This window comes from Amblyraja radiata, chromosome 9, assembly GCF_010909765.2.
Source record: "Amblyraja radiata isolate CabotCenter1 chromosome 9, sAmbRad1.1.pri, whole genome shotgun sequence".
NCBI classification, from domain to species: domain Eukaryota; kingdom Metazoa; phylum Chordata; class Chondrichthyes; order Rajiformes; family Rajidae; genus Amblyraja; species Amblyraja radiata.
Window position 1 is genome coordinate 36,341,282 of NC_045964.1, and position 27,798 is coordinate 36,369,079.

Genomic DNA, 27,798 nt, shown 5'->3' on the forward strand with positions numbered 1-27,798 from the left:
TCAATGGCTTATTATCATGTGTACCAAGGTACAGTGAAATACTTTTTTTGTATACAGCTCAGCAAGACTATCACCATACATAGATTTAGTGAATCGGCCGAGTCGGTCAACAAATTGCCGTCGGGAATTTGTCCCTTATTTTGACCTTTTGTCTCTTATTTGGGAGTGAGAAAGTTGGCAACCCTACTGCTGACACAGATCAGGGTAAAAGCGATCGGAGTTCAGTATTACGTCTGCTTCCGACTGTTCATGCCCAGGTCAAAGGTCACTATTTTATAAACATTGCTGGAAAGCAGTGGACCTTCATTTCTTCTGGTTTTTTCCAGTTTTGATTCTTCTGGGTAAGAAAATATTGCTTTCAAACTATGAATTAGTGGTATTTATTGTTCCTTTGTTAAACGCTAAGATTATTTTGTTGTTTTTATTGCTTTATGCTTTGGTGAGTGAGCGAGATCATGCTCGTCCCTGGTCGGGGTCGGGTCTGTTGAGTTGCTGCTGGGCCGTCTCTGTCCTCTCCCATCTCGTCCCTGTCCGGGGGCAGCCGGAGGTGTCGGGCCGAGCTTGCAGCTGCCGCAGGGAGGAGGCTGAGTTGCTGCAGCCCTTTGTGTATGGCTGGTGCTTGGCTTTTGCCGACGCTGGCGGTCTCCGGCCCGTCGGGGAGCGGGGTTGGGCTGGAGTTGGTACTTCTTCTCCGCGCTGGCTGTGGGCCTGGGGCCACTGGTGTTGTCGAACACAACCATCACGGAGAAGAAGCGGCAACCCCAGCTCAACTACTGCCAGGCCAACTGACAGACCCGGTCCAACCACACCAGCGGCCCCAGGCCCACAGCCAGCGCAGAGAAGCGCCAACTCCAGCCCAACCTCGTTCCCCGACAGACTGGGGACCGCCAGCTGCCAACTCCTCCTGGCACCAGCGAAAGCCGAGCACCAGCCATACACACAAAGGGCTGCAGCAACTTAGCCTTCTGTCCGCGCCGGCTGCAAGCCCGGCCTGACACCTCCGGCCGACCCCGGACAGCAACAAGACACCCGGGAGGGGACGCGGACGGGGATGGCCCAGCAGCAACTCAACAGACCTGGGCCCGACTCCGGCCACGGACGAGCACGATCTCGCATACTCACCAAAGCATAAAAACAACAAAATAATCTTAGGTTTTAACAAAGAAACAATAAATACAACTATTTCATCGTTTGAAAGCAATATTTTCTTACGTAGAAGAATCAAAGCTGGAAGAAATGAAGGTTCACTGCTCCACTGCTTTCCAGCAATGTTTATGCATAGTGAACTTTGACCTGGGCATGCACAGTCGGAATACCGAACTCGCTTATTCAGAGGCTGTTAGTGTCCAGAGAAGTGATAAAACCTCTCACTACCCATTGTTCAGGTTAATTTGAAGGGTCTCGACCCGAAACGCCACCTATTCCTTTTCTCCAGAGATGCTGCCTGGCCCGCTGAGTTACTCCAACGCTTTGTCTCTGTGCGGTGTAAAACAAACACTTTGGTGTAAAACAGCACCAGCAGGTTCCTTCTCATACGTGACGACGTGACATGTGTTACTGACGTCACGCGCCGATACCCGCCGCAGCTCCAATCAAAGATCTTTGGCTCCAATCGTCATCCGAGCAGAGGGCGGGGCGACGCGACGTGACCCCGGATGTGAATGCTGCGGGAGGGAAAGGTCAGCAAGTAATGGTGACGTTACGGTGACAACGGAGGAGGGAGCGTATTGTGCGGGGTAAGAGGGACGGCTCCACCCGCCGCCTTATCGCCGTTTCCCTCCCCTCACCCCCGTCTTTATAGAATGAGGACCGAACGCCTTTCTCTCTGCCTTTGTTTCAGAACCGGTGCGTGTGTGGGCTGCAGTTGCCGGACACGATTCCTGTGGTATCTGGCCTCTTCCATGGACTGAATTCGACCGGTTGTAGCCCAGCGGCCCGTTTCAGCCCCTTCCCCCGGACCGGCGGCGCTACCGGTGCATATTATTCTCTCCTGTGACGTTTTAAAGGTAAAACAAACTTGTATCTGTGAATGATGTTCAGCCATATGGGATAGGAATGGATGGGGTGTGTGGGGAGGTGGGTATGAACTCAAGTTAACTTCGTGCGGAACAGAACTACGTGTCTCATGTTTGTTTTGTACAACAGATTTAAACGTCCGAAAACAGCAAAAATGGTTTTGGCAGATTTGGGAAGAAAAATCACGTCCGCTCTGCGGTCGCTGAGCAATGCCACAATCATCAACGAGGAGGTAGGTCACAACTTCTGATTATGGAACATGTAAGATGAAGGATTTTTGTTTGTTGTGGATTGGAACACGCAATATTGATCCGTGTTGATCGGTATGGACAAGTTTTCGTGTTGCACGACTAACTTTATAACAAAATCAAACCGTCAGTTTCCCCAATATTGTAAATAGTTATAATCTCCTCTGACTATAACTTGAGTGTTTTAACCGAACGAAGGCAATGCTTGCATTTCAAAAGTTAAGGAATGTCAATCATGAACTGTTGACAACACAGTGGCGCAGCTGGTAGAGTGCGGCCTCACAGCGCATTTGAAGCTGACCTCTGCTGCTGTCTGCGTGGAGTTTGCACGTGTTCCTATGACTCCGGGGGGGGGGGGGGGATGCTCCGGCCTTCTCTCACATTTCAAACACTTGCGGATTTCTAGGTTAATTGGCCGTAAAGAATGGATGAGAACGTGGGATAACATGGCATTAGTGTGAGGGATGTGGATTTGGTGGCCCGAAGGGCCTGCTTCCATGCAGTATCTTTCTTTCAATCAATTTGGAATATTTTCACATGGTAGTGAGATTAAAATATCTTGGTGCTCACGCTATTAATTTCTTAATATTGGAAGAAATTGGAGCATTAGTGAGAATAGTAAGATTAAACGAGAACTTACCAGTTTGAAGTTTGATCTTTATTTTATGAGGAGGAACGTTGAGGGACTACGTGAAGAACCCCGCCTACGGCGCATGCGTGTCATTCTTCAAAGCAGCGGTGTGAGGTCACAGATAGAAAATAATGACCTAAGATAGTAAGATTATTAAAGAGATACCAGTTTAAGATATGACCATATAAGGGTGGGAGCGGAGGGCACGTAGTCCCTCAACGTTCCTCCTCATAAAATAAAGATCAAACTTCAAACTGGTAAGTTCTCGTTTAATCTTACTATTTTACTTCGGAGTCACGTGAGTGACTTCGTGAAGACTTCAAAGCTCTGTGACCTCATGCCGTGGAACGAGTCCAATTTTCACAACTGCCTTGGTAGTTTGGGAGAAATTGTTACTGGTATTTAAAAAAAAAAACACAATGATACCAACATTTTTAAGCAAAAATTGTAAATAATATTGATTAAATCAATTTATAAACCTTATAAGCTTCAGGTGTAAATTAAATAGAACTCAAAATTTTTCCCCGAAAACGTTTCTTCTTTCCTAACTGGTTTGTTGTAATATGTGCGAAACGTTTTCTCTGATGACCATCCTGCAGTTCTGAGGATATTGTCCATCGGTACCTCCAGGCGATTAGCTGCTGATGTAGATGCAGCCCTGGTGGAGTGAGATTTGCATACATTAGTGTCCACTCCTGCCTGAACTAAGCAATATCTCAGCCACCGTGAAATGGTCTGAGTCGAGACTTTATGGTATGGCTTCTTATGGCTAATTAAAAGAGCCTTTTCATTGCCTCTGATAGCCTTCGTTCTGTCCATATATAACATGATGTGTGTTACTACACAGAGACGTTCATCCTGTGGATAGGCTATGAACTCTATCACCTGACCCGCTGATCCTGGTCTATTGTGCTTAATAAGGCCCTGGATCATGAAAATCAGCCTTCCTGTCGCCTCCGTCAAGTTATCCAATCTTAACTTCTGTAATGACTGGACCCTTTGCGCTGTGACCAGCGCCATAAGCATAACCATTTTCATAGTTAGATAGTTTAGCGGTAATGCCGTAGCCGGTGACAAATTCAGTAACATTTTTTAGGACTACGCTTACATCCCAGATTTGGCTATATCTAGCCCTTGGTGGGTTAGTGTTAAAGATGCCTCGTAGCAGTTTTATTACTAGAGGATGTGAGCCGACACCCTGTCTTTCTGTGCCTTCCCATAAATAACTGGACAAGGCACTCTCTGTGCTGCTGTGATCATGTCCACAGTTCTATCAGATAAACCCATATGCCGAAATGGTTCCTTCAGAGTCTACAACCCAATAAATTTAGATAATTATGGCAAGGATGGCTGTCCCCAGTCACCGGATGCACCAGCAACTGAGGACTATGTTTTAAAGTAATATATGGTGTAAGCACCAAATCCTGCAGCACCGAGAACCATGGTTGGGTAGGCCAATCAGGTACTATGAGAATCCCAGATGCCGAGTCTAGCTGAATTTTCCGTAGTACCCGATTGATGAGGCAGAAAGGAGGAAATGCATAAATGAACCATTTCCCCCCAGTGCAAAGAGAATGCATCTGTAGCTTCTGCCTCAGGATCTGGTTCCCATGATATATACCTAGGTAACTGATGATTTAACCTGGATGCAAAAAGATCAATATCCGGCCTTCCGTACTTTGCTGTGATATCAGCAAATATCTTTCTGTCTAACATCCATTCCGTATTTTCATTAAATTTTCGTGACCTGGCGTCTGCCACTGAATTAAGTATCCCTGGTAGATACGTAGCCGATAACCAAATATTCCTTTGGATACACCATTCCCAAATATGGTTTGCCAATTCATCACAGGATATTGATATATTTCCACCCATATGATTTATATATGCCACCACCGTGGTATTGTCTATCTGCAATCTAACATGCTGGTTAATCATTCCCGAGCAATAAGATTTTAAACCATAAAAAGCACTCAACATTTCTAAGTAATTTATACCCTTTGTGGTAAGTAGGTTAGTTTCCTGTATATTCCATCTCCCTCCAGAGCTCGAGATGGTATCCGTTGCTCCCCAACCCAGTGCACTGGCATCTGTTTGTAATACCACAGATGGGTTTGGAAATAACTATTGGGTTGGAGCTATATATAACATTTTGTTCCCACCATTGTAGTTCTTTTATAGCTCTAATTGTTAGCTCCCCGTAAATTTTGGTAATGCAATCGTCCAAATTGAATGGCAGGAAACGTGGCTATAATTTTCCCAATAATCCTGGCTACCCGTCTAATGGATGGTTTAACGGTATTAATAAGCTCTGTGCAATCCTTTTGGAACTCAGTGGCTTTCCCTATAGGTAAAGTCACTAACATATCAAGTGTGTTAATAGTGAACCCCAAGTAATCAATATTAGTTGCAGGTGTTAATCTTGACTTAATTGGATGGATAATGAATCCCAGCTGTTCCATCAATTTTCTTGTGGCAACCACTGCTCTACTAGCCAATTCATAAGTTTTCCCCACAATCAAGATATCCATTTTAAAATGAGCATATTGTACAAAACTTATTAAGTGTTGATAAATCAATAATTATCCGGCAACCCCCATCTTTCTTATGTCTAATGAATATATTTGAGACAAATTCCTGTTGTTCATGTTTGGTTTTTTCAATTACTCCTTTCGTGAACAACCTTTGTATTTCAATTTTTGCTTTAGCTCTGTCTAATTTGGTAAGCATATAAGTTCTGTCCGGTGTATGTTGTACTGGAGGTTCTTGTATGTGTATAAACTCTATAAGATATCCCTTAATACTGCTAAGGATATACCTATCCACAGTTAACTTACACCATGCTTCCAAATGAAATTGCAACCTCCCTCCAAGTTCTGTGCTCCTTATTAATTTTTGAGGCACAGACCCACCTACCTCCATGGTTATCGGTGGTGTTACTTTCTTGGTCTTAACCGAGGTTGCGGAGGGCCTTGAGGTTGAAAGTGGGGTAAATGTTGAAGTGGAGGCTTCCGCATTTTCCATTGTGGGCGTCCCGGGCCAACCCCTAAAAAAGGACGCTGTTGCTGGTTTCCTCTGGCCTCTCTCCAATTTTTCGTACTATACATACTAGTACTTGCTTTTTTTTTTTAGTCGTCCCATAAGGATGATACCGTTTTCCGACATATCCTTTGGTCGCTTTTATTAGGCCCAACGTTTTGGCCTCTTCCTCCAAATCTTTGACCTGTTTTGATAGGTCACCCCCAAACAACAAATTTTGAGGTTTTATGGCTTTCTGTTTGCACAGGATTGCAAATTTTGGGTCTAACGTTGGCTGAATAGCCCCTTTCCTGATGTTGTTCAGTTCAAATTGAACATTGCAAAACAGTGCTAAATCGTCTTTCATGTCATTGGACATATCCACATTTTCCAGCGTACGGGCCAAAGCTGTTATACCCGCCGAGAGTCCTTTACTAGCATTCTGTATTTTTATATCCAGACTCCGAATATCCTGCCCCACGTGTCTCCAAATGCTTCGGTTCACCTTGGGTACATTCAGAGCCGCACAATTTCGCGGAGGTAAATGTCTTGCCCATACCTCAGCTAAGGTATCAGTTTTGAGGTGATGGGTCGTCATATAATCAATGCTGGCCGCCATCCTGGCCTCTAGGTCTTTTCCAGTTTCTTCTTGCTGGAAATATGTGTGCACCATGTCCAGCAACTGTGTTCCCTCATCCTCCATATGGGAACGTGGCTCGGACTCTTGTTCAGAGTCCGAGTCAGGCAGCCCTTGAACACCCTCTTCAGATGAGGATGATATGTCCAGCAGCCTTTTCTGGCCATGCTCTGAGGGACTTACACCTGTATGTGTGCGGCTTTTATCCAATTTCTGGAGCCTGACACTATGGAGATGTTCCTCCCACAACCGCTCCAGCCGACTTTCGTGCTCTCCCGCACTAGTCGCTCGCGGGTGTTTCTTTTTAGCCCACCGCTCCTGCCGACTTTCGTGCCCTCGGGCACTAGTCGCACGCGGTTTAAATCGCAACTCGTCGCCATGCCTACCGGCTCTGGTTGCTCCCGGCCGCTGCAAACGCCGTTTTTCGCCGTCCCGGTACTCCTCCAAACAGATAGATGACGGCCCCACATGCTGCAGCCACTCGTACTGTTTTCCGAGCTCTGCAGATGCGATCGCTGCCGGCTGCTCTATGCCCTGCAGCTGGTCATCATCACTGCTATACAAGTAAGTATTTACCGGCGATTTTTCGGGCTCACTTTCCCAGCGGTTCGTTTTGCGGTTCGCCTTCCCGCCCGGTCTAGAATTAGTTTTTCCCGGCGCGGGGTTTGAATCTGGCACAGCTGGCTCAACGCAAACTGCCTGTGCCGTCGGCTGCTGCTGCGGGTCCCCGGCACCTTTACCGCCGACATCCTGCAGCTTCTTCACAGCCTTTCTACGTCCTCTATCCATTCCTAAAAAACGGTGAAAATGCAGAATCACTTACCTGCCGTCGACCGGCTTGTTAACTCTCCCGTTCAAGGGGACGTTCTCCCCAGGTCCGACACGTTCAATGCGTGTATGCGATATGACACGCATGCGCCGTAGGCGGGGTTCTTCACGAAGTCACTCACGTGACTCCGAAGTAAAATTGGAGGATCTGAGTACTGGTCTTTATCCTGTTAGATATATTTGACAGATTGTTTTAACTTTAGCTGTTACAAAAAGCTATAGAAATTCTGTGGACAGGATAGTTTGTAGATTTTTTTTTCTTCTTCACTTCTGCCCATATCTGAGGTTCAATAATTGATCATTCAAATTGAATATGGTTGTGCATTCAACCACTCCGAAAAAATATGTGATCAAAAATGGTACTAATGGAATTGTGGCATCAACGTAAATTACTGTTGAGCTGAGATTATGAAGCATTATTTCTATTGTTCTCCATACTTAAGCTTATTCATCTTTATGTATCTCTATTTGAAATGTTCCATAGTATGATTTTAAAAATGATTTGCGGCACCATTTAACTATTTGAAAACAGTTAAAGTCACTGTCTATACTCCTGACATTATAAAACCCATAGTTTGCTCTCTCTGGGCACATAGGTCAATTTTGCATAGCAATTACAGATTGGGGGGGGGGGGGGGGAAGAGGAGTATATGTAATTAATCTTTGACTAAGTTTGTCATCTTGTATTTGTTCTTCAAGTGTGGCATATTAGTCTAATTGTATTCAATAATTCTCTCTAGCTCTGCCAATGTTTTGTACTTCCTGCTTGTGGCCATCCTTGGTCACCTCTCAAGCAGACTGGAAAAATCTGATTCTTAACATTGTACATTTAAAATTGCATTTTCCATGAGGGTGCAAGTGAAAAGATCATCAGTTTAAGCCGGATTTGTTGGATGGCAAGTACTACACAAGCTGCCAGCGCAATAGGTTGTCATATTAACTCCGAAATAGCCAAGGCCATTGCCTATTGTCTTATTCATATTTTTCATTGCCAATTATTGCCCTCTGTTCAAAACTAGAAAATGACTAATGTAATATAATTGAAAGGATGTTAACAGAAATATTTGACGAGATTGTTTACTAATCACACATGATTTCCAATAGATATTATAATGGCCCATTTGTTGAGTAACTATCAGATGTTCAACTATTCATGTTTTGTTTACTTAATGGGAAATGACCCAGTGGGAAACTGAATAGTTATTTTTTGGCTTTTGTATTATAGTCAGAGCGCACAATATATTATATGACATGCGAATCCTGCACAATCCTCAATCCAGATGATTGTTTGATTGCTCCTGTTTTGGGTGCAGGAGTTTCATTATGCAATGAGAAATGGGTTTTGAAGTTTGGAATTACAGCTGGGTGCATGGTAAAAGAACTCAAGCTCATGGATTTTAGTAAATAGTAGAGGGGGAGGAAAATTGTAAATTTAATAATATTTAAATCGATTTAATTCTCAGGTTTTGAATGCTATGTTAAAGGAAGTATGCACTGCTTTACTTGAAGCAGATGTCAATATAAAACTTGTGAAACAGCTTCGAGAAAATGTCAAGTAAGTAACTGTTTTATGTCATCATGCTTTCTCTGATGTGCAGATAGATTGAAGTCGCAAAATTGTTGTTGCTAAAATGTATACTTGTTTATAAATTTTAAGAAATTTGATTCCTGTCGTTAATATGCTTCAATACTGTTGAACTAGTTCTTTTGGAATGCTGAATACTAAAATGGATAGTGTACCTGGGATATGCAGTTGACAGAAGAAAAGTCAGTTTGGTGTAAAATTTGTTGTATTGTGAACAAAGATAACTGACTAATCATATATTAAATAGGCATTGCTTTCCCAGTGGCCTGGGGGCACAGCAATACCACATCACATCTCCAGCACCCTGGTTTCAATCCTGACCATAGGTGCTGTCAGTGGAGATTGCATGTTTACCCTGTGACCACTTAGGTTATTCCCAGCTTTACATCTTATAGACGTGATGGTGGGTTCGTTGGGTAAAGTACACTTAAGAGCAGGTAAGACATAATGAATAAAAGGCAAGTTGATAAGCATGTGAGAGAAAATTGTGAACAGATGTATGTCATTTTCTTTGTCCTATACATGATGGGAATTTTTGGGAAAACACGATTTTGCAGAACAAAATTATCTAATGGGTATTGACATGAAGGGCTGAAGGTGACACCTGTCTGTTTGTTTCCCACATATATTGACAGTATGTGCCATTTCTACTTTTTTGGCTTCAAGTTATTTATCCTAATATTTGATCCTACTATGTCCATGTGTTTCTTGACTTGGGCAATAACCTGAATTTGCATAAATTTCAATTTGGCAACACATTTTATGACCTGTTTATTAGCCTATTTGTATATATCCCAAACAGTTGTTATTTTGTTTTGAAAATGGATTTTGCATTTATTTTGACGAACTGTATTTCAGAGCAGCTATAGACTTGGAAGAGATGGCCTCTGGCCTCAACAAAAGACGAATGATTCAACATGCTGTGTTTAAAGAGCTCGTTAAGGTACCCAAGTCAACAATATCACAAATTCTATGTTGAACTTTATTATTAAAAATTCAGTTGATTGCAATTTGGTCCTTTTATTTAGCTTGTAGATCCAGGAGTTAAAGCATGGACACCCACAAAGGGTAAACAAAATGTCATCATGTTTGTTGGCCTGCAAGGTAGTGGTAAAACTACAACATGTACAAAGGTATTTAAGTTTGTTTATTGCCCGTTTTTATGAAATGTTGCATTCTTTTCAGCCTAGAGGCACCAGGGGAAGGAATTCCAGTTAAAAGGAAAATTGGGTTTTGATAAATTAATGTTTGCAAGTTAGTGTTGAATCCTGTAATGTCTAGTGGGGTCAGAGGATTAAGAAGGAGGAGGTGGTGGGGAAGATGCTGGAGCCAATTATAAAAGGTGAAATAGCAGCAGCAGGATTGGTCTGAGTCAGCATGGATTTACGAAGGGGAAATCATGCTTGACTAATCTTCTGGAATTTTTTGAGGATGTAACTAGGAAAATGGACAAGGGAGAGCCAGTGGATGTAGTGTTCCTGGAGTTTCAGAAAGCAATTGATAAGGTCCCACAAAGGAGATTAGTGGGCAAAATTAGAGCACATGGTATTGGGGGTAGGGTACTGACATGGATAGAAAATTGGTTGGAAGACAGGAAACAAAGGGTAGGGATTAACGGGTCCCTTTCAGAATGGCAGGCAGTGACTAGTGGGGTACCGCAAGGCCCGGTGCTGGGACCGCAGCTATTTACAATAAACATTAATGATTTCGATAAAGGGATTAAAAGTAACATTAGCAAATTTGCAGATGACACAAAGCTGGGTGGCAGTGTGAACTGTGAGGAGGATACTATGAGGAGGCAGGGTGACTTGGACAGATTGAGTGGGTAGATGCATGGTAGATGCAGTTTAATGTGGATAAATGTGAGATTAAATGGTGGCAAAAACAGAAAGGCAGATTATTATCTGAATGGTGTCAAGTTGGGAAAAGGAAGTACAACGAGATCTGGGGGTCCTTGTTCATCCGTCACTGAAAGTAAGCATGCAGGCAGTGAAGAAAGCGAATGGCATGGTACACAACAATGCTGGAGAAACTCAGCGGGTGCAGCAGCATCTATGGAGCAAAGGAAATAGGCAACGTTTCGGGCCGAAACCCTTCTTCAGAGAGAATGGCATGTTGGCCTTCATAAGAGTTGAGTATAGGGGCAAAGAGGTCCTTTTGCAGTTGTACAGGGCCCTAGTGAGACCACACCTGGAGTATTGTGTGCAGTTTTGATCTTCAAATATGAGGAAGGACATTCTTGCTATTGAGGGAGTGCAGCGTAGGTTCACGAGGTTAATTCCCGGGATGTCATATGTTGATAGAATGGAGTGGCTGGGCTTGTGTACTCTGGAGTTTAGAAGGATGAGAGTGGATCTTATTGAAACATATAAGATTTAGGGGTTTGGACACGCTTGATGCAGGAATCGTGTCCCCGATGTTGGGGGAATCCAGAACCAGGGGCCACAGTTTAAGAATAAGGGTTAAGCCATTTAGAACGGAGTTGAGGAAAAACTTTTTCACACAGTGGGTTGTGAATATGTGGAATTCTCTGCCTCAGAAGGCAGTGGAGTCCAATTCTCTGTAAGCTTTCAAGAGAGTTGGATAGAGCTCTTAAAGGTAGCGGAGTCAGGGGATATGGGGAAAAGGCAGGAACGGAGTACTGAGTGTGGATGATCAACCACGATCACAGTGAATGGCGGTGCTGGTTCGAAAGGCCAAATGACCTATTCCTGCACCTATTGTCTATTGAATATTAAAATTTATGAAATTCAAAATATGAGGGAATTGAATAAAAGAAAGTTGTGGTTCAATGGTTCTTCATCACGTGTATCAAGGTACCGTGAAATTCTTTTTTTGCATACAGATCAGTAAGAATATTGCCATACACAAGTACAATCGTGGATTAAGTCCAGAATGTACAGTGTTGCTAGGGTTTAGCACAATTTTCGAAGCCCCAGCTGCAGCTGACCCTAAAGGTCAACTGCAGATATCACCATGATCCGGATTGCCCCGCAAACTGTCGCCCTGTCCTCACCTGGCCACCTTCAGCCTTCGTGCCTTGTGGATGTGTCCTGCAGCTGACCTTGAGGACGCGGAAGGTTGTATCCCCGATTCTTGCCTGCCCTGTGTCCGCCGTCTGCTGCCGTTGCCGACTCCCTCCATCCGCCTCTCTGATTCCCGGGCGTCAGGGATGAACAGAAGACCAGGCAAGTTCCCGGTTCCATGGCGGGCAGCCAGGCTTGCTGCCAGGATGTGACAGTGGCTCTTCAGGAGTTTTTTGAGCCATTTTGTGTTTGTCTGTGTTTGAGGCTGAAATGTAGTGTTTGAGTGGGAAGTGTGGAGGCTATAGTTTGTGAGGCTTTGGTTAGGGGACTGGGCAGTGGTAGAGATAAGAATAGGTGAAGTCTGTTTATTTTTAGATTTATTGTAGTTAGGATAGCAGTTAGGGCAGTGGTATTCTGCAATTTGAACTTCTGGAATATTAACTGGGGCACCCAATGCAAAGGACTCGTACGGAGTAGAATTTGTCAAAAGTGAAAGGAATGATCACAATTCTATTAGTTTTGAAATCTAACTGATCCACGAGTTAAGGCCCTAAATTGGGGCAAGGTGCATTTTGGAAGCATTAGGCAGGAACTTGCAGAGGTCTGACTCGATGGAAGTTAGAAAGAGTTGGAAAGAGTACTGTTAAGTGTTTCAGCCACAGATTAGCTTGAGTTGGCACTTTATTTGAGCAGTATCACAGAGGTAGAAAGATGTCCTTGGTGTGGTTTGAACCGCTTCTCGGGAGTAAATATGACGCCAAACTTGTAAACAGCCTGTTTAAATTTTGGTTAGTTGCTGGCCAGAAACAAAATTTGTCATGAGACCAAATTCGACGTCTTTGGTGGTCTCAGTATTTGGATATCAGTATATAACATCTAACAAGGCTTTAAATGGGAAATGAGCTTCCAGAATTCAAAACTCTGAGCCAGCAAGATAATTTAATTTTCAATTCAATTTTGTTGCAGCACCATTTCACTTATTTTCTTCTTGTAGCTAGCATACTACTTTCAAAGGAAAGGCTGGAAGACGTGCTTGATATGTGCAGATACATTTAGAGCAGGTGGGTGTATTATTGTCTTTCATAAATTGATTTGATGAAAATGAGGCCTATTTTTTATTGCAAATGGTTAATATATAGATATTTTGTTTGCATCTTACTTGTATTTTCAGCAAACAGGATTTTTAATAAAAATTTATCCAATGATTTTTAAGCCTGAGCAAACCAGCATTCTAATATAAAAATAGTCATGCGGCTTGCAAACAGGTTCTTGCCCATGCCGACCAACATGCCCCATCTACACTAGTCCCAACGGCCTGTGTTTGGCCTATATTCCTCTAAACCGTTCCTATCCACGTACCTGTCCAAATGTTTTTTAAACGTTGTGATAGTTTCTGCCTTAATTATGTCCTCTGGCAGCTCATTCCATATACCTACCACCCTTTAAAAAAATAAAATTAAAATAAAGTCTCCCCTCGGGTTCGTTACGTGCTCACCTTGATTTCCCCCATCTAGGTAAAAGACTGTGCATTTACCGTATCTATTCTCTCATGTTCTTGTATACCTCTACAAGATCACTCCTCATCCTCCTGCACTCCAAGGAATAAAGTCCTAGCCTGCAAAACCAGCAGGCCCTCGAGCCCTGGCAACATACTGGTAAATCTTTGCGCCTTTTTTAGCTGAACAACATCTTTCCTATAACAGGGTAACCAAATCAGAACACAATACTTTAAATGTGGCCTCACCAATGTCTTGTACAATTGTAACATGACCTCTTAACTTTATATTCAATACTCTGATAAAGGCCAATGTGCTGAAAGCCTTTTTGCCACCACATCTAACAGCAAAGAATAATACAGCTGCATGCCTAAATCCCTCTGCTCTACATTCACTGTGTATGTCCTGCTCTGGTTAGACTCGGTGGGTCAAGGGGGGCCTTTCCCGTGCTGTATCTCTAAAATAAACTAACATAGATCAGTGTACAATGCAAAATCTTGTCAAATGCCTTTCTGAAATCCATATATACAACGTCTACAGCTCTGCCGTCCAACCATTTTGGTTACATCTTCAAAAAAACCAAATCAGATTTGTGAGTCATGATCGCCCACTTTTAAAAGCATGCTGACTATCCTGAATTAACCCTTGCCCATCTTAATGCATGTATATCTTATCACACAATAACCTCGAGTAACATTCCGACCAGGGATGTTAGATTAACTGGCCTATAATTATGTACATTAAAGTGGTGGAGTCATTCAGTTTTAGAGAACTACTTGTTATTGTTTTTCCTCTTCATTTCTAAAATGTTTAATCCACATTGAGAGAGTGTGGCAAAATGCTGATTTAAAAAAAAACTATTTAAAAATTGACTTTTTTCCATGCTGTATGTCTATGAAGTGAAGACAACAGCACAATTAAAATAAGTTTATACGTGGTAAGTAATGATCGGTAATGAATGGAAAAATACTACCTGAGAAGCAATTATTATGATACCAAAATGGTATAATTCAGTCGTGGAAAGTGGTGCAGTTTATTGAAGCAGCAACAGAGCAAGTTTTTTAAAAATGAAGTGAAATTGGTTAGAAAATGGCAACCATCTAAATTTCTGGATCTCATGCACTGGCTTGTACTGACCACTTGGGTTCCTCAAACTCTGGACTTTGCCTCAACACAATTTTCTTTCAATTGATGTGGGAAACGGATCCCAGTGCGAATCCAGTCAAGTCAAGTTTGATTTTGGGTAACTATGTATGGCTGAGCATCCATTTAAAGCTGAGGTCCAGATTTGACAACCTGAAACTTGCAAGTAATCCGGACTCTGGCTCACACACTGGGTCGGCACCGGCTGCAAACCCACTCACATTCCTGACCCATGATGTTCCCGACCGGTTTCTGGCTTGTACTGGGTAATACATGACTGACTCACAATATGCAGATGCATTGAGAGCAGGTTTGAAGATCCTAAGGACTTGGTGTGTAAGAAAGAACTGCAGATGCTGGTTTAAATCAAAGGTAGACACAAAATGCTGGAGTAACACAGCGGGGCAGGCAGCATCTCTGGAGAGAAGGAATGGGTGACGTTTCGGGTCGAGACCCTTCTTCAGACTGGGGTCGGGAGTGGGCGGGACGAAGATAGAATGTAGTCGGAGACAATAAGACTGGGGGGAGAACTGGGAGGGGAATAGATATGAAAAGCAAGGGCTATTTGAAGTTGCGTTCGGGGGGGGGGGGGGGAGAGGTTAGAGTAAGTAAGGGGAAAGTTGATGCGGTTGATGTCCTGCCAGCTGTTGGAAATGTAAAGGTCTAAAGAAGGTAGAGGGCCATCCGGGGGAGTCCAAGAGGTGGGGGTCCGTTGGAGATTCCCCTCTCTATCCCCCTCCCCTTCCCAGTTCTCCCACCAGTCTTACTGTCTCCGACTACATTCTAACTTTGTCCCGCCCACTCCCCTGACATCCTGAAGAAGGGTCTCGACCCGAAACGTCACCCATTCCTTCTCTACAGAGATGCTGCCTGTCCCGCTGAGTTACTCCAGCATTTTGTGTACCTAAGGACTTGGTGTTCTTGTGAGTAAGCCAGATGCTGAGCCATTCTGAATATTTGGATTCCAGGTAAACAGTTTCACAGTAACTTGTAATATGTGATAAAATAAGGAGTGCCATTTTTGCTGAAAATTTGATGAAAGAATGTTATGTTTGGACTGCAGGTGCGTTTGATCAACTGAAGCAAAATGCAACTAAAGCAAGAATTCCATTCTATGGAAGGTAAGATTAACAGCTGAAAATAGTTAAGGGAAATTGATAAGTGCTGTGAAAATAGGGTAACGACGCATCCAGAGATACAGCATGGAAACGGATTCTTCATCTCGCAGAGTTCATGATGATCATTGATCACCCGTATTCGCTAATGCTGTTACCCCATTTTCGCATCCATTCCTTTCACACAACGAACAATTTTAAAGGCCAATTAATCTACAAAGCCACATGTCTTTAGGATGTGTGAGGAAACTGGAACACCTGGTTTAAACCCCTACGGTCACAGGGAGAACGTGCAAATTCTGCACACACGGTACTTGTGATTGGGATCGAACCTGGGTCTCTGATGCTGTGAGTCAACAGCTCTGCCAGCTGTGCCACTGCCGTGCATCTGACCTCCCAATCTGTAATTGGAATCGACATATCCTGATCAAAATACTGGTGCTCTTTGTTATTGGCCCCTCAGGTTTGCATTTACACAGATTTTCATTGAAAAGATAAATGAAGCTAAGTGTTTATCTTTTGAAATTTTAACAAAAATATTAATGTCAACTAAACAGTTAAGTTAGCTTTTCAATTTTGCTTGTTACCAAATGTTTCTGATGATTGGAGACATTTTAAAACAATAAGGCTTTCTGTCACCTTTTGCTATAAAGCCATTCGTGGCCTCGTTACAATTTCTGGATTCACAGCTTGGGACATACTAATTTCTTCACATTTTGAACTTTTGAGTTGGTCAGCTGGTAAAGTTTAGAGTAATGATAACAATTCTGCCCAATCTCTAATAGATCTCTTGCCAACAACTTGAATCAAGTTGTGGTAAATTGCACTAAATGAAACTTGGGATAAGAGGAGCGATAGTTAAACTATGAAAAACAAAATGCACACATTATTTGTTCATTTAGTTGCCCTCTTGGATTATTGCCTCTTTCAGCTGCTTAGCCACTTCAGTAGGACCTCAAAAGAGACAGGAGCCTGGTTAGTATTTTGTTGTTTATTTCTGGCCCCAACCTCCAACCCCTGCCATGACTGCGCAATGTACCCTGACCTACCACTTGCATGCTCATCAGTCTGTCCTCAACCGAGGCCTTACCTTTGTACACATGTGCCCACAGATGCAGCTTGGCTCCTGAGTTCCTCCAGCATGTTTTTCTTTGCTCAATTTTCCAACATCTATCTGGGTGCCACATTGGCGTAGCTGGTAGAGCCTGTGCCTCGCAGCGCCAGAAACCCGGGGCCTATCCTGACCTTGGGTGCTGTCTGTGGAGTTTGCACTTTCTCTCTGACCCCATAGTTTTTTACTGGGTGCCGACATTTCCTCCCACATCTTAAAGACATGCATGTATGTTGTTCAATTGCTTCTATAAATTGCTCCTGTGTGTAGGGAAGGGATGAGAAACTGAGGTAACATAGAACTATTGTTATGGGTGATTGATGGTTGGTTATCACTGCTTATTATTTTCCAAAGTAGCTTTTATGTGGTTCTCTATTTTCAATCAAAATCGCATGGCAACCAATTTGGTCTCCGTAATACAAATTGTCATACTTCAATAGCTTTATAACCTTCATGCTATGGAATAGTCCGTTATTGTAGATTTACCTATATATTGAACACAAATTAAATTTGAATAGTTGAAGTTACAATTAAATATGACATGTAGTCAGCAGGTCAGGTGACAGTCACAGAGGGGGGAAAAAACAGATTAAGCATTTCAGGTCATTAATTTCTGTAATTATATGTAATAAATATAAACCATGTATTTTGATAAAATCTGAAAAAAAAAGGTATTCTGGTGTTGTGGCACTTAAATATCTGTGTGAGTGCTGCAGTGGTATGGTGTTGTGAATTTGGAGATTGTGCTTGCTCCTGTGAGAGACCTTCTCTATTTCTACTGTAGTTCGTATAGATTAGAAAAAAGAGAGAAATATAGAATTGTGTAGCAAGAAAAAAAGCCCTTAAACTTGCATGATGTCTCGTTTTGATTCATGCTATTCCTATTTGCCTGAGTGAGGCCCATTTCCCTCTTATTCCCTTAATAACTGTCCAGATGATTTTTAAATGTTTTACGTTTTTTTTCTATCTAATTTGACAGTTAATTCCAGATATTCACTGCCTCCGTAGAAAATCTTACCCCTCAAATCTCGCTCGACTTCTTTCCTCTCATTTTGAATCGTATGTCCCCTCGTTCTAGCTTCTACTGCCCTGGGACAAATACTCTGATTACCTACCTTACCTGTGCCACTGGAAAGTCACACTTCAACCTCCTAAATTCCAGTGAGAAAAAACTCAGTCTGCCAATCTCTCCTGATAACTGAAGCCATTCATTCCAGGCATCATCCTGGTGAATCTCTTCGGCACTCCTCATTGCTACTGGATCCTTCCTGTCATGTGTTGACCAATGTAAGTACACAAAATCAAAACTAAAATTATTTTCCTCTTCTATTTAGCTATACAGAAATGGACCCAGTGATCATAGCTGCAGAAGGTGTGGAGAAGTTTAAAAAAGAAAACTTTGAGATAATAATTGTTGATACCAGTGGTCGACACAAACAGGAAGATTCATTATTTGAAGAAATGTTGCAAGTTTCAAACGCTATAGTAAGTTTTCAATATGATTGGATGAAAAGTATATTTTGGACTGTTTACCTATTTCTTCCTGAAAATTTACCTAGAGGAAACCTTTTCTTTAAAAAAAATAAAATAAAATTTCCTATTTCTTTCTGGAAACTATTTTAGCAACCTGACAACATTGTTTATGTAATGGATGCGTCAATTGGTCAAGCCTGTGAAGCACAAGCAAAAGCTTTCAAGGACAAAGTTGATGTTGCATCAGTTATAGTTACAAAGCTCGATGGTCACGCTAAAGGAGGAGGTGCCCTCAGTGCGTAAGTGCTCAACATTCCATTTTATGAAAAGGTACTAATTTTTCTGTGTGGCATTTTAACAAGCAGGCCTGTTCGAATTTGCAAGGAAAATTAAATAGGGGGCTTGACATAAATGTTGGAAATTTCCAGCTATCGCTTGAACATCTACCTATAGCTGTAGCTTTGACAGGTTATTTACTCCTCTTCAACATTTTGAAACAGTGGAGGCCCAGTACAGAAAGTGTCAGAGGAAGACATAGGACACGCACAGCCCTTGCAAAATTGCGCACGGCTGAAGTTCTCAGGAGGCTGCCCATTGCGCGGCCGAACTCAAGACCCGGTGGATCGCAGCTTCAGGCTCAGCCAGGCCCCAATGGACGAATGGAAGACCCAGTGGCCGGCGGGAGAAAGCTGCCAAGCCGGTTCCCAGCACTTTGAACTCGGTGGACCATCCGGCTGGGAGGGGGAAGCTGCTGTGCCGGCCCCTGCTCCCCCCTCGAGGCACAAAGTTGGACAGGCGAGGAGAGGGACATGGTGTCCAAGGAAGGAGATGGCTGTAGGCCCGTTGCAGCCTGGGACTTGCCAAAACATAGTGCCTCTTCCATGCAAGCAGATTACAGCTGGGCAGAAACTGTCCCCGAATATGAGGTAGAGTTGCTGCCTTACAGCGCTTGCAGCACCAGAGACCCAGGTTCGATCCCGACTGCGGGTGCTGTTTGTACGTTCTCCCCCTGACCGCGTGGGTTTTCTCCGAGATCTTTGGTTTCCTCGCACACTCAAGACGTATAGGTTTGTAGGTTAATTGGCTTGGTGAAAATTGTCTCCAGTGTGTGTAGGATAGTGTTAATGTACGGGATCATTGGTCGGTGTGGACTCAGTGGGCCAAAGGGCCTGTTTCCACGTTGTCTGTCTGAACTATTCTTCCTATATTCCGTCTCATTACTTATTATCCGGCCCACAATGGTGGTGTTGTCTGCAAATTTGAAAATTGAATTAGATTTGTACTTGGCTGCACAGTCGTGGGAATGCAAGGAGTAAAGGAGGGGGCCGAGAACTCGTCCTTGCGGAGCCCCCATGTTGAGGGTTATCATAGAGCAGGGGTCGGCAACCTGCGGCCCGTAACCCAAAATCATCCGGCCGGCAGGTGTATTTTTTTCCTCGTAATTATCTGACCCGTAGACTTTCGTCATCTCCAGTACCCCTCTGGCCCAAGGCCACGGCGCCCAGGCAGGGTGACGCAAGGAAGCGGAATGGCAGAGCTGCCGAGCAGCGGCAAGTAACACCGAGCACCGAGCTCTGGCTGTGCCGCATCCTGCGCAAAGCCGCCGTCACGGCCGCGCACCTTCTGTGTCTGGGATCGGGGTTGTCAATAGGCCGGGATGAGTGAGTGTGAGTATTTGAGCCACAGCCTTCAGGACAGAGCTAAGGCAATGGTCCGTAGGTGCGCCTGTTCGTGAGCGCCTGTAACTAGGGGCCAGTGCTCCGGGTGGCGTCCTCGAACGGGCGGGATCTATGTGATCACGTTATTTGATGCCTGCCATCCGGGGCGGAATGGGGGCGGGATCCATGTGTACACGTGATAGATGTGGCCCGCCATCCACTCAGACATGCATCCTGGCCCCTATGCAGAACAAGGTTGCCGACCCCTGTCGTGGAGGATGATTTTCCCCTATCCTCACTGATTGGGTTCTGTTAGTCAGGAAGTCGAGGATCCAATTGCAAAGATAAGTGCTGAAGTCCAGCGAGTTTGGTGATAAGCTTGGATGGTATAATGGAATTAAAGACAGAGCTGTAGTCTATGAAGTCTGATGTAGGGGTCTCTCTTATCTAGGTGTTCTGGGGATGAGTGTAGGGCTACGGTGATGGCATCAACCGTGGATGTGTTGTGGCAGTAGGTGAAATGTGGGTCAAGGCTGTTGGGTAGACTACCTGACCATGGTACTATCTGTATTGAATATGCACATTTTCCCCGTAACACTGCGTTTTCACTTGGTGCTCTGGTTTCTTATTCGAGCCCTCCCATCCCCTGCATCTCAAAGATGTGTTGGTGGTTATTGGCTACTGTAAATTTCCCTAATGTGAGTGAGGGGAGAATAGGTTACTGGGGTCACTGGTAGACTTGATTGCTTTCGCCAACTTATACACTTATGTCGTGAGAACTTCTAAAAAGGAAAAATATCAGCTGATTGGTGATATTAGTTTTGTTTTGTGAACACCAACAAATGGACAGAATAAAGTTTAATTTAGAGACACAACACGGAACTATGCCTTTTGGCCCACCGAGTGCACACCAATTAGCGATTTCCGTAAACACATCGGTGCAATTTAGAATTTTCACCAAAGCCAATTAGCGCACTAACCTGTACGTCTTTGGAGTGTGGAAGGTAATCGGAGCACTGGAGAAAACCCATGCAGGTCTCGGGAAGAACGTTCGAACTCTGTAGAGCTATCACCCGTAGTCAGGATTGAACCCAAGTCTCTGGCATTGTAAGGCAGCAACTCTACTGCTGCGTCACTGTAATTTTCTCAATTAGATTCTGGCTTGTGAACAAAATGTGAAAATTAAAAATTGAGAGCACTTACAGCAATGAGTCCTAACATTTCATGTATTGTTACAGAGTGGCTGCCACAAAAAGTCCAATCATTTTTATTGGTACTGGAGAACACATTGATGACTTTGAACCGTTCAAAACACAGCCCTTTATTAGCAAATTACTTGGTATGTTTTATTATTATTTTTGCTATATTTATATTTATTTATAAACAATGTAACATGCTCTAAAACTTTAGTTTTCATGTATTCCAGGCATGGGTGATATTGAAGGTTTAATAGACAAGGTAAATGAGTTGAAATTGGATGACAATGAAGAATTAATAGACAAGCTTAAACACGGTAAGCGTGAATTAAAAATGCTGGGAGGGAGAAGAGAAGGATGTGAAAGTAAAATAAATTAACGGCTTGCTCTTTGTTTTGTAGGTCAGTTCACTCTGCGTGATATGTATGAGCAGTTTCAAAACATTATGAAGATGGGTCCGTTCAGTCAGATAATGGTGCGTTTTAAAATTTTCTGCAGTGCAACTAGGTAAAGTGCAATTTGGAGCAACAAGTATTCTTGATTTAACAAAAAAAAGTTTACATAGGCTAGATGATGGTCGATGCCCATAAACGTATACAAGGAACAATGTTTGCCATTTTGTATTGAAAGTTTAATTGCCTTTTGTAACTGCATGCTTGCTTTGTTATTTGTTGTTTGGTTCAGGCACACATGAATCTGTCTCTAAAATATTTATTTTGGAGAGGCAAGAATATATTTTTCTATAATCAATGTATTTCCCATGTGTAATACCAATGATATTTTTTCTTTAAGGGTATGATTCCTGGCTTTGGAACTGATTTCATGAGCAAAGGCAATGAACAAGAATCAATGGCAAGACTGAAAAAACTGATGACCATAATGGATAGTATGAATGACCAAGGTATATTAGTGTTACGTTTTGTGCTTCATACTTGTAAATTCAAATCTGTCTATTTAGTATGACACATATTTGAAAAATGACCATGTAAGAACTGCAGCAAATATGAAGAAGTAACCAAAAAGGTTGACGAGGGTAAGGCCATAGACATTATCTATATGGACCAGCAAGACATTTAAGGTTCCGCATGGTAGACTGCTCTGGAAGGTTAGATCGCATGGATTCCAGGGAGACTATACCTAACTGGATACAGGTTGGGCAGGTTGAAATTTTATTCCTTGAAGTGCTGGAGACTGTGGTGATCTGATGGAGGTGTATACATTTGAGGGGAATAGTTGGGGTGAATACACCGTATTTTACCCCTATAGAATTGGCGTCATGGACAGAAGCAGTGGGTGATGTTGGAAGGTTGTTTTCAGACTGGAGGCCTGTAACTAGTCGTGTGCCTCGGGGATCGATGCTGGGCCCATTGCCGTTTGTGGTTTATATCAACGATGTGGACGAGAATGTATTGGCTCGATTCGTAAGATGGCACTAAAGTAGTAGGTAGTATTGTAAACAGTAAAGATGGTTATCAAAAATTACAGCAGGATCATGATCAACTGGGCAGAGGAATGACTAATCGGGTTTAATGCAGGTTTTATTGCATTTTTGGAAGTCAAAGCCGAGCAGGACCTTCACCTAAAATCATGAGGGGAATAGTTAATCTTTTTCACATGGTAGGGGAATCAAGAACTAAAAGGCATAGGTTTAAGGTGAGAGGGAAAAGATTTAATAGGAACCGGAGGGGTATATTTTACAGAGCATGTAGGGTGTATAGGACAAGCTGCCAAAGGAAGTGGTTGAGATGGGTACGATGACAACATTTACAAGATATTTGGACAGTTATGTGGATAAGTAAGGTTTCGAAGGATAGGGGCCAAACATGGAAAAATGGGACTAGCTTAGATGAAGTGTCTTGGTCGGCATGAATGAGTTGGGCCGAAGGGCCTTTTGCAAAGATTGATTTTAAAAGTTAATTTTATGACTTTAAAATGCTTTCCCTCTCTCTTCCCCCCCCCCCCCCCCCCCCCCCCCCCCTCACTCACTCCCCAAATCCAACGACAGTCAGTCGGAAGGGCAGTGACCCAAAACATTGCCTATTCATGTTTTGATGGTGAATCTTTGACAATGTGGCCTATTGGGGTGAGGTCAATAATGAAATAAAATAGGCTATTATCAAATTGAATGGCAGAGCGACCTCAAAAAGCTATATGGCTTCACTCCTTATTTATATGTCTTTTTATTCACGTTACCCATCAGGTCTTTGCTGCCTGCCATATCCTCCAAGTTGACGTTTCTCTCTGTACTTTGTTTGTATATTGCACCATAGTTTGTGGTCTGCTTCACTGCACTATGTTTATGCAAGTGCATGTACACACATTTCTCTCCAGGTTTATTTTTTACTTTTTTTGGTATTCTCATGTTCTTTTTGTCTTTGCTGGGTGAACTGGATGTCAAGTTTCTTGATTGACTTTTTTTAGGGAAAGCATATACTTTTTGGGAACATAATCATGGCACTAATTTTTTCCTAGAACTGGACAATAAAGATGGTGCAAAGCTTTTTAGTAAACAGCCAGGAAGGATCCAAAGAGTGGCAAGAGGAGCCGGTGTTACCACCAGAGATGTACAGGAGCTTCTGACACAGTACACAAAGTTTGCTCAAATGGTGAAAAAGATGGGAGGAATCAAAGGTCTTTTCAAAGGTACATGTGTTTTGCAGCATTGTAAAATTATCTAATAACTGTTTCCTGTAAATTGACAAAAGTAAGATGTGCTGAACATGCACGCGCATTCTCAATCCGACGCTCTCTACACTGCTAAAGGCATTAAATGCTATCTGAGCAGCATGGGGGTGGAGCTAGTGCCTCCTATCTCCTGTGCCTTTGGTTCAATTCTGACCTCCAATGCTTTGAGTTAATGATGTGGATGAGTGAGATGTGGGAGCTAATATCGACTCAAAGGCTGAATGCTTTCTAATTCACTAAGAATCTATACATAACTAAAACTGATCTTGTTATCTTCCGGTTTGCGTGTTTTTTTTATTTGCGTAAAATGGTACGCGATAGCGCAATGATTTTTCGCCAGCTCGCTCACAGTTCTCCTGTGCTGTGAGTGCGCCAAGTTTCGTTCCGATCGGTGGCTTATTGTAAAAGTTAGCGAGGTTTAAAAATCTTAAACTGCGTGTGCGCAGATCGATCTCCTCCTGCCAGTCAGCGCCACATGGATTAGTCTCTTCTCCTGTCACTCCCCGGGACGGTCCGCCCCGCCCCTTCCTGCGTCATCGCGTCTTTACTGGAGCTGAGGGTGGCCGGCGGACGTCTCCAACTGTACACAGTTTCAGAGAGACCGGAAGCAGCCCAGCGCGGAGTTGGCGATGTTGCCAAACGGTAAGCGGAGACTTTGATCCCGGTGGAGGAGAAGACCAGCGACCAGCGCCCACTGTGAGTCCCTATCGCACCGCCAGCTCCAGGCCCTTCCTCTCTGGTCCCCTCGCTGGTTCCTGACCCCTCCCGTGATACCCACCTCGCCCCATGGCTCTTCCCCGTCTTTTCACCGAGCTCTCTCCCCCCCCCGCCACAAGTTTGAAAAATCATAGCCTTATGGGTTCAATATCAGTATTTGTAGATTGTTCTTTTGTACTGACCACAAGTTTTATAATTTAAATTAATTCTCGAATGTTATTAACCTTTTTTGTATGTTGTGCAGGTGGTGATATGTCCAAAAATGTCAACCCGTCTCAGATGGCCAAACTCAACCAGCAGATGGCTAAAATGATGGATCCAAGAGTTCTTCATCATATGGGCAAGTATCTCCATATTGTATTTCACGGGTTATACTTGTCTGTACATCTATTTGCTGTTACTAAATACTGTTGTATGGTAATTTGATTTTCCCTGTTTTGGAAAGTGTCTCGATATTAAACTGGGGGCAGTTTTTGTAAACACATCTGTGATTGAGCCTGATTGCACACCATTTGTTTGAAATGCTTCCATTTCCAAAGTAGTGGTTTAAATGTTTGATAAGGTGATATGTCCTTCACTTGACATGAAACAAGATGTGGTGAGGTGGGTTATGATGGGCAGTGGTACCAATGGATGTTCCTACTATCTCTCCTTACAATAAATTAGAGGTTGGACAGAGTTGGATGGTATAAGTGTAAGGAAAAAGATAATAGCACAGTACAGAAAAATATTTGTTTGGTTAGAGACATAAGAATGCAGGTGCTGGAATCTGGAGGAGGTCAACAGGTTAAGCAGTATCTGGGAGGAGGGAGCAAGGAATTGTCAATATTTCTGGTTGAGATCCTGTGTCAGGACTTGTTACGTTTGCTCTTGTACAAATCTGATTTGTTGATAGTTCTGAGATGTGGCAGTTGTTGCAAGATGAAGTGAATATTAAAAAAAACACCTTTTTGCATTTTTTGGGCCTAATGTTTTTTGTATTCTGGTAGATTATAGAGAGCAAAGATTTTGAGATTTCAGGTCACCAGCTGGGGTGAATCGTTCAATACGGCAGAGAAGGACTTCTTGTCATGTTGGTGGTATGCTATCTTGGTGATGGAAAAGGCACTGATTTGGAAGCTTTGCTTGGTCATACAGGAATCTAATGGAGGCAGACTCCTTGTTTAGCCTAAGCAAGCAAACTGATATTAATCATCCGAGAGTTAATTGAAGATTTTTTTTATATTAGTCCTTGAAGTGTCACACACTAGGAAGAATGACTTTGCATTAGAGAAGTGAAGAATCTGAGGGATAAAACGTGATGGGCTATGGACAGAACTGGGAGGGTGCTAATGGATAGTAACATATCTATTGATGAGGCTCCATAATTTTGTCCCATTCGCCAATATTTGCAGTCTGGGAACTAAGACTTCCATTTGTCTCAGCAAAATGTCCCTGCTTTTTTCCTTGTCTCCATTGTTCCTAAATGTTGCCGTCTCAGTGTTTAAGTCTTTCCAGAAACTTGATCAATTTCCAAGATAGATCTTTGCTATTCTCTTCCAAATGCCAAGATATATATTTTGGCCTACCACATTTAAAATGCATTGTAGGTACTTTTGCCTCAAATCTTTTCTTCAGTACTTTGAAAATCTTAATCTACCTCCATATCCATTGCAAATCTCTCCACAGTTTGTGACATTCTGCTAGCTACCCATTTTCTCCTTACTCTCTCCCAACTCTCCAAAATCCTATGGATATTCCCATGAGTATAATTTGAAATATTTGATTGCTGTTATTTTAAAAACAGTTCTAATTATACTTTTTCCCTCCAATCTAGGTGGAATGGCTGGACTGCAGACAATGATGAGGCAGTTTCAGCAAGGTGCTGCTGGAAATATGAAGGGCATGATGGGATTTAACAACCTTTGAAGCAAAAACCATAAATAAACTGTTGGCAAATTTGGATGATTAAAATATAAACTTTTTTTACCCTTTGGGAGGGGGAGGGAGGAAAGGTAGAGTTTTTAACCTTATAAAAATTATTGAATAATATTGATATATGATTGATTTCATTGTATTCTATTTGGATATGTTGAATAGAAAGTAATTTAATGTAACTGCTTTTCATTGAGTGCAAAAATAATATTGGGTGAAATAAACTATTCCTTTCGCCAATATTTTCAAGTATGTTTCTCACTTTATGCTGTAAAATACAAATAAAAGAATCATGTAAAAGTAGAATTACATTAATTTACAACAAATTGTTTGCACAGGTAAGCAAACAATGTATAATTTGTAAGATGCAGTGCTTTGTTCAAAACAAAATGAAGATTTTCATAAATGAATTTGCTTCTTAAAAAAAAATGGTCTCATTATTTTAGTGTCTTAACAGAATTCCATGTCTCAACATATTTAGTATTCATACAAGACCAAAAACACCTGGTCAGTCTGGAAGGTATAAAGGAGAGGTGAAGAGATTTAGCATTCTCGTGAGAGAGAAAAATATTGCAAAATTTTTGTGCCATTGGCAGTGAGGTAATTTTGTTCTGCTCATAGTCAGATTAACAAATAGTTCTGCCTATGTGGAAAGAGGAATGACCATAATATAGTTTAAATAAATGGTGAGAGAATAATCAATAGTATATGATGGAAATATGCCCCTTTCATGTAGCAGGCTATATAGTGACCAAGCAGCTTTCACTTTGGGAGCAGTGTTTAACATGACCCATTACAAACTGTCTCAGTGAGGTGAATAAAGAACGAAGTTAGAATTCAAGCAGCAAAGCATTTACAATATCTCCAGGGTTGGATAAGTATTTCATTTATCTTGTTCCTGTGTTGTGATTTCCATTGAAATAACTAGCTGTCTTCAAGTGTAGGCTTAATACACAAAGTAAGATTAAGAAAGATATGGATTGGGTGAATCTCCCTCCCCCCCCCCCCCCCCCCAATGCTGTCAAAAACAAGAGGACAGGTTTAAACAGAGTAAGGAGTTTGAAAGGGGATCTGAAGGGTAGGGTTTCCAGTGAATGGTTTATGTCTGGAGCATGCTGCCAGAGGTGGCAGCGAATTTGATTGATTGAAAGATAAGAGCATGGAGAGTTGGGCAGGTGGGCTGAGAAGGTAAATGGAATTTAATGTAGAAAAGTGCAAGATGTTGTATTTTGGTAAGTCAAATCAAGTCAGGACCTTTGCAGTGAATGGTGGGAGTGTTGTAGAACAGAAGGATCTAGTAA

The 27,798-nt window shown here is 42.6% G+C and overlaps 1 protein-coding gene across 2 annotated transcripts; it reads left to right on the forward strand.

Moving 5' to 3' along the window:
- The first annotated feature begins 1,635 nt into the window (after positions 1 to 1,635).
- Positions 1,636 to 26,926, forward strand: srp54 (signal recognition particle 54). Of its 2 annotated transcripts, none has more exons than XM_033027120.1 (17): positions 1,636 to 1,736; positions 1,841 to 2,006; positions 2,146 to 2,248; positions 8,842 to 8,933; positions 9,822 to 9,906; positions 9,992 to 10,096; positions 12,984 to 13,050; positions 15,692 to 15,749; positions 18,189 to 18,339; positions 18,478 to 18,626; positions 21,224 to 21,324; positions 21,412 to 21,498; positions 21,583 to 21,656; positions 21,974 to 22,082; positions 23,654 to 23,824; positions 24,828 to 24,923; positions 26,400 to 26,926. In XM_033027120.1, exons 3-17 carry the CDS (start codon positions 2,171 to 2,173, stop codon positions 26,489 to 26,491), a joined length of 1,515 nt encoding a protein of 504 aa, XP_032883011.1. In that variant the 5' UTR covers positions 1,636 to 1,736; positions 1,841 to 2,006; positions 2,146 to 2,170; the 3' UTR covers positions 26,492 to 26,926. The 2 variants fall into 2 exon arrangements, with proteins under 2 accessions (XP_032883011.1, XP_032883012.1); XM_033027121.1 differs by having other exon boundaries at positions 1,841 to 1,977; positions 2,144 to 2,248.
- Positions 26,927 to 27,798: the final 872 nt, after the last annotated feature.

What these genes read in the sequence shown, in the direction of transcription:
- srp54 (XM_033027120.1), top strand. Translation starts at nt 2,171, where the DNA reads ATGGTTTTGGCAGATTTGGGAAGAAAAATCACGTCCGCTCTGCGGTCG. An exon ending in CCACAATCATCAACGAGGAG is followed by an intron (nt 2,249 to 8,841) that starts GTAGGTCACAAC and finishes TTTAATTCTCAG; the next exon opens with GTTTTGAATGCTATGTTAAA. An exon ending in AAGAGTTCTTCATCATATGG is followed by an intron (nt 24,924 to 26,399) that starts GCAAGTATCTCC and finishes CCTCCAATCTAG; the next exon opens with GTGGAATGGCTGGACTGCAG.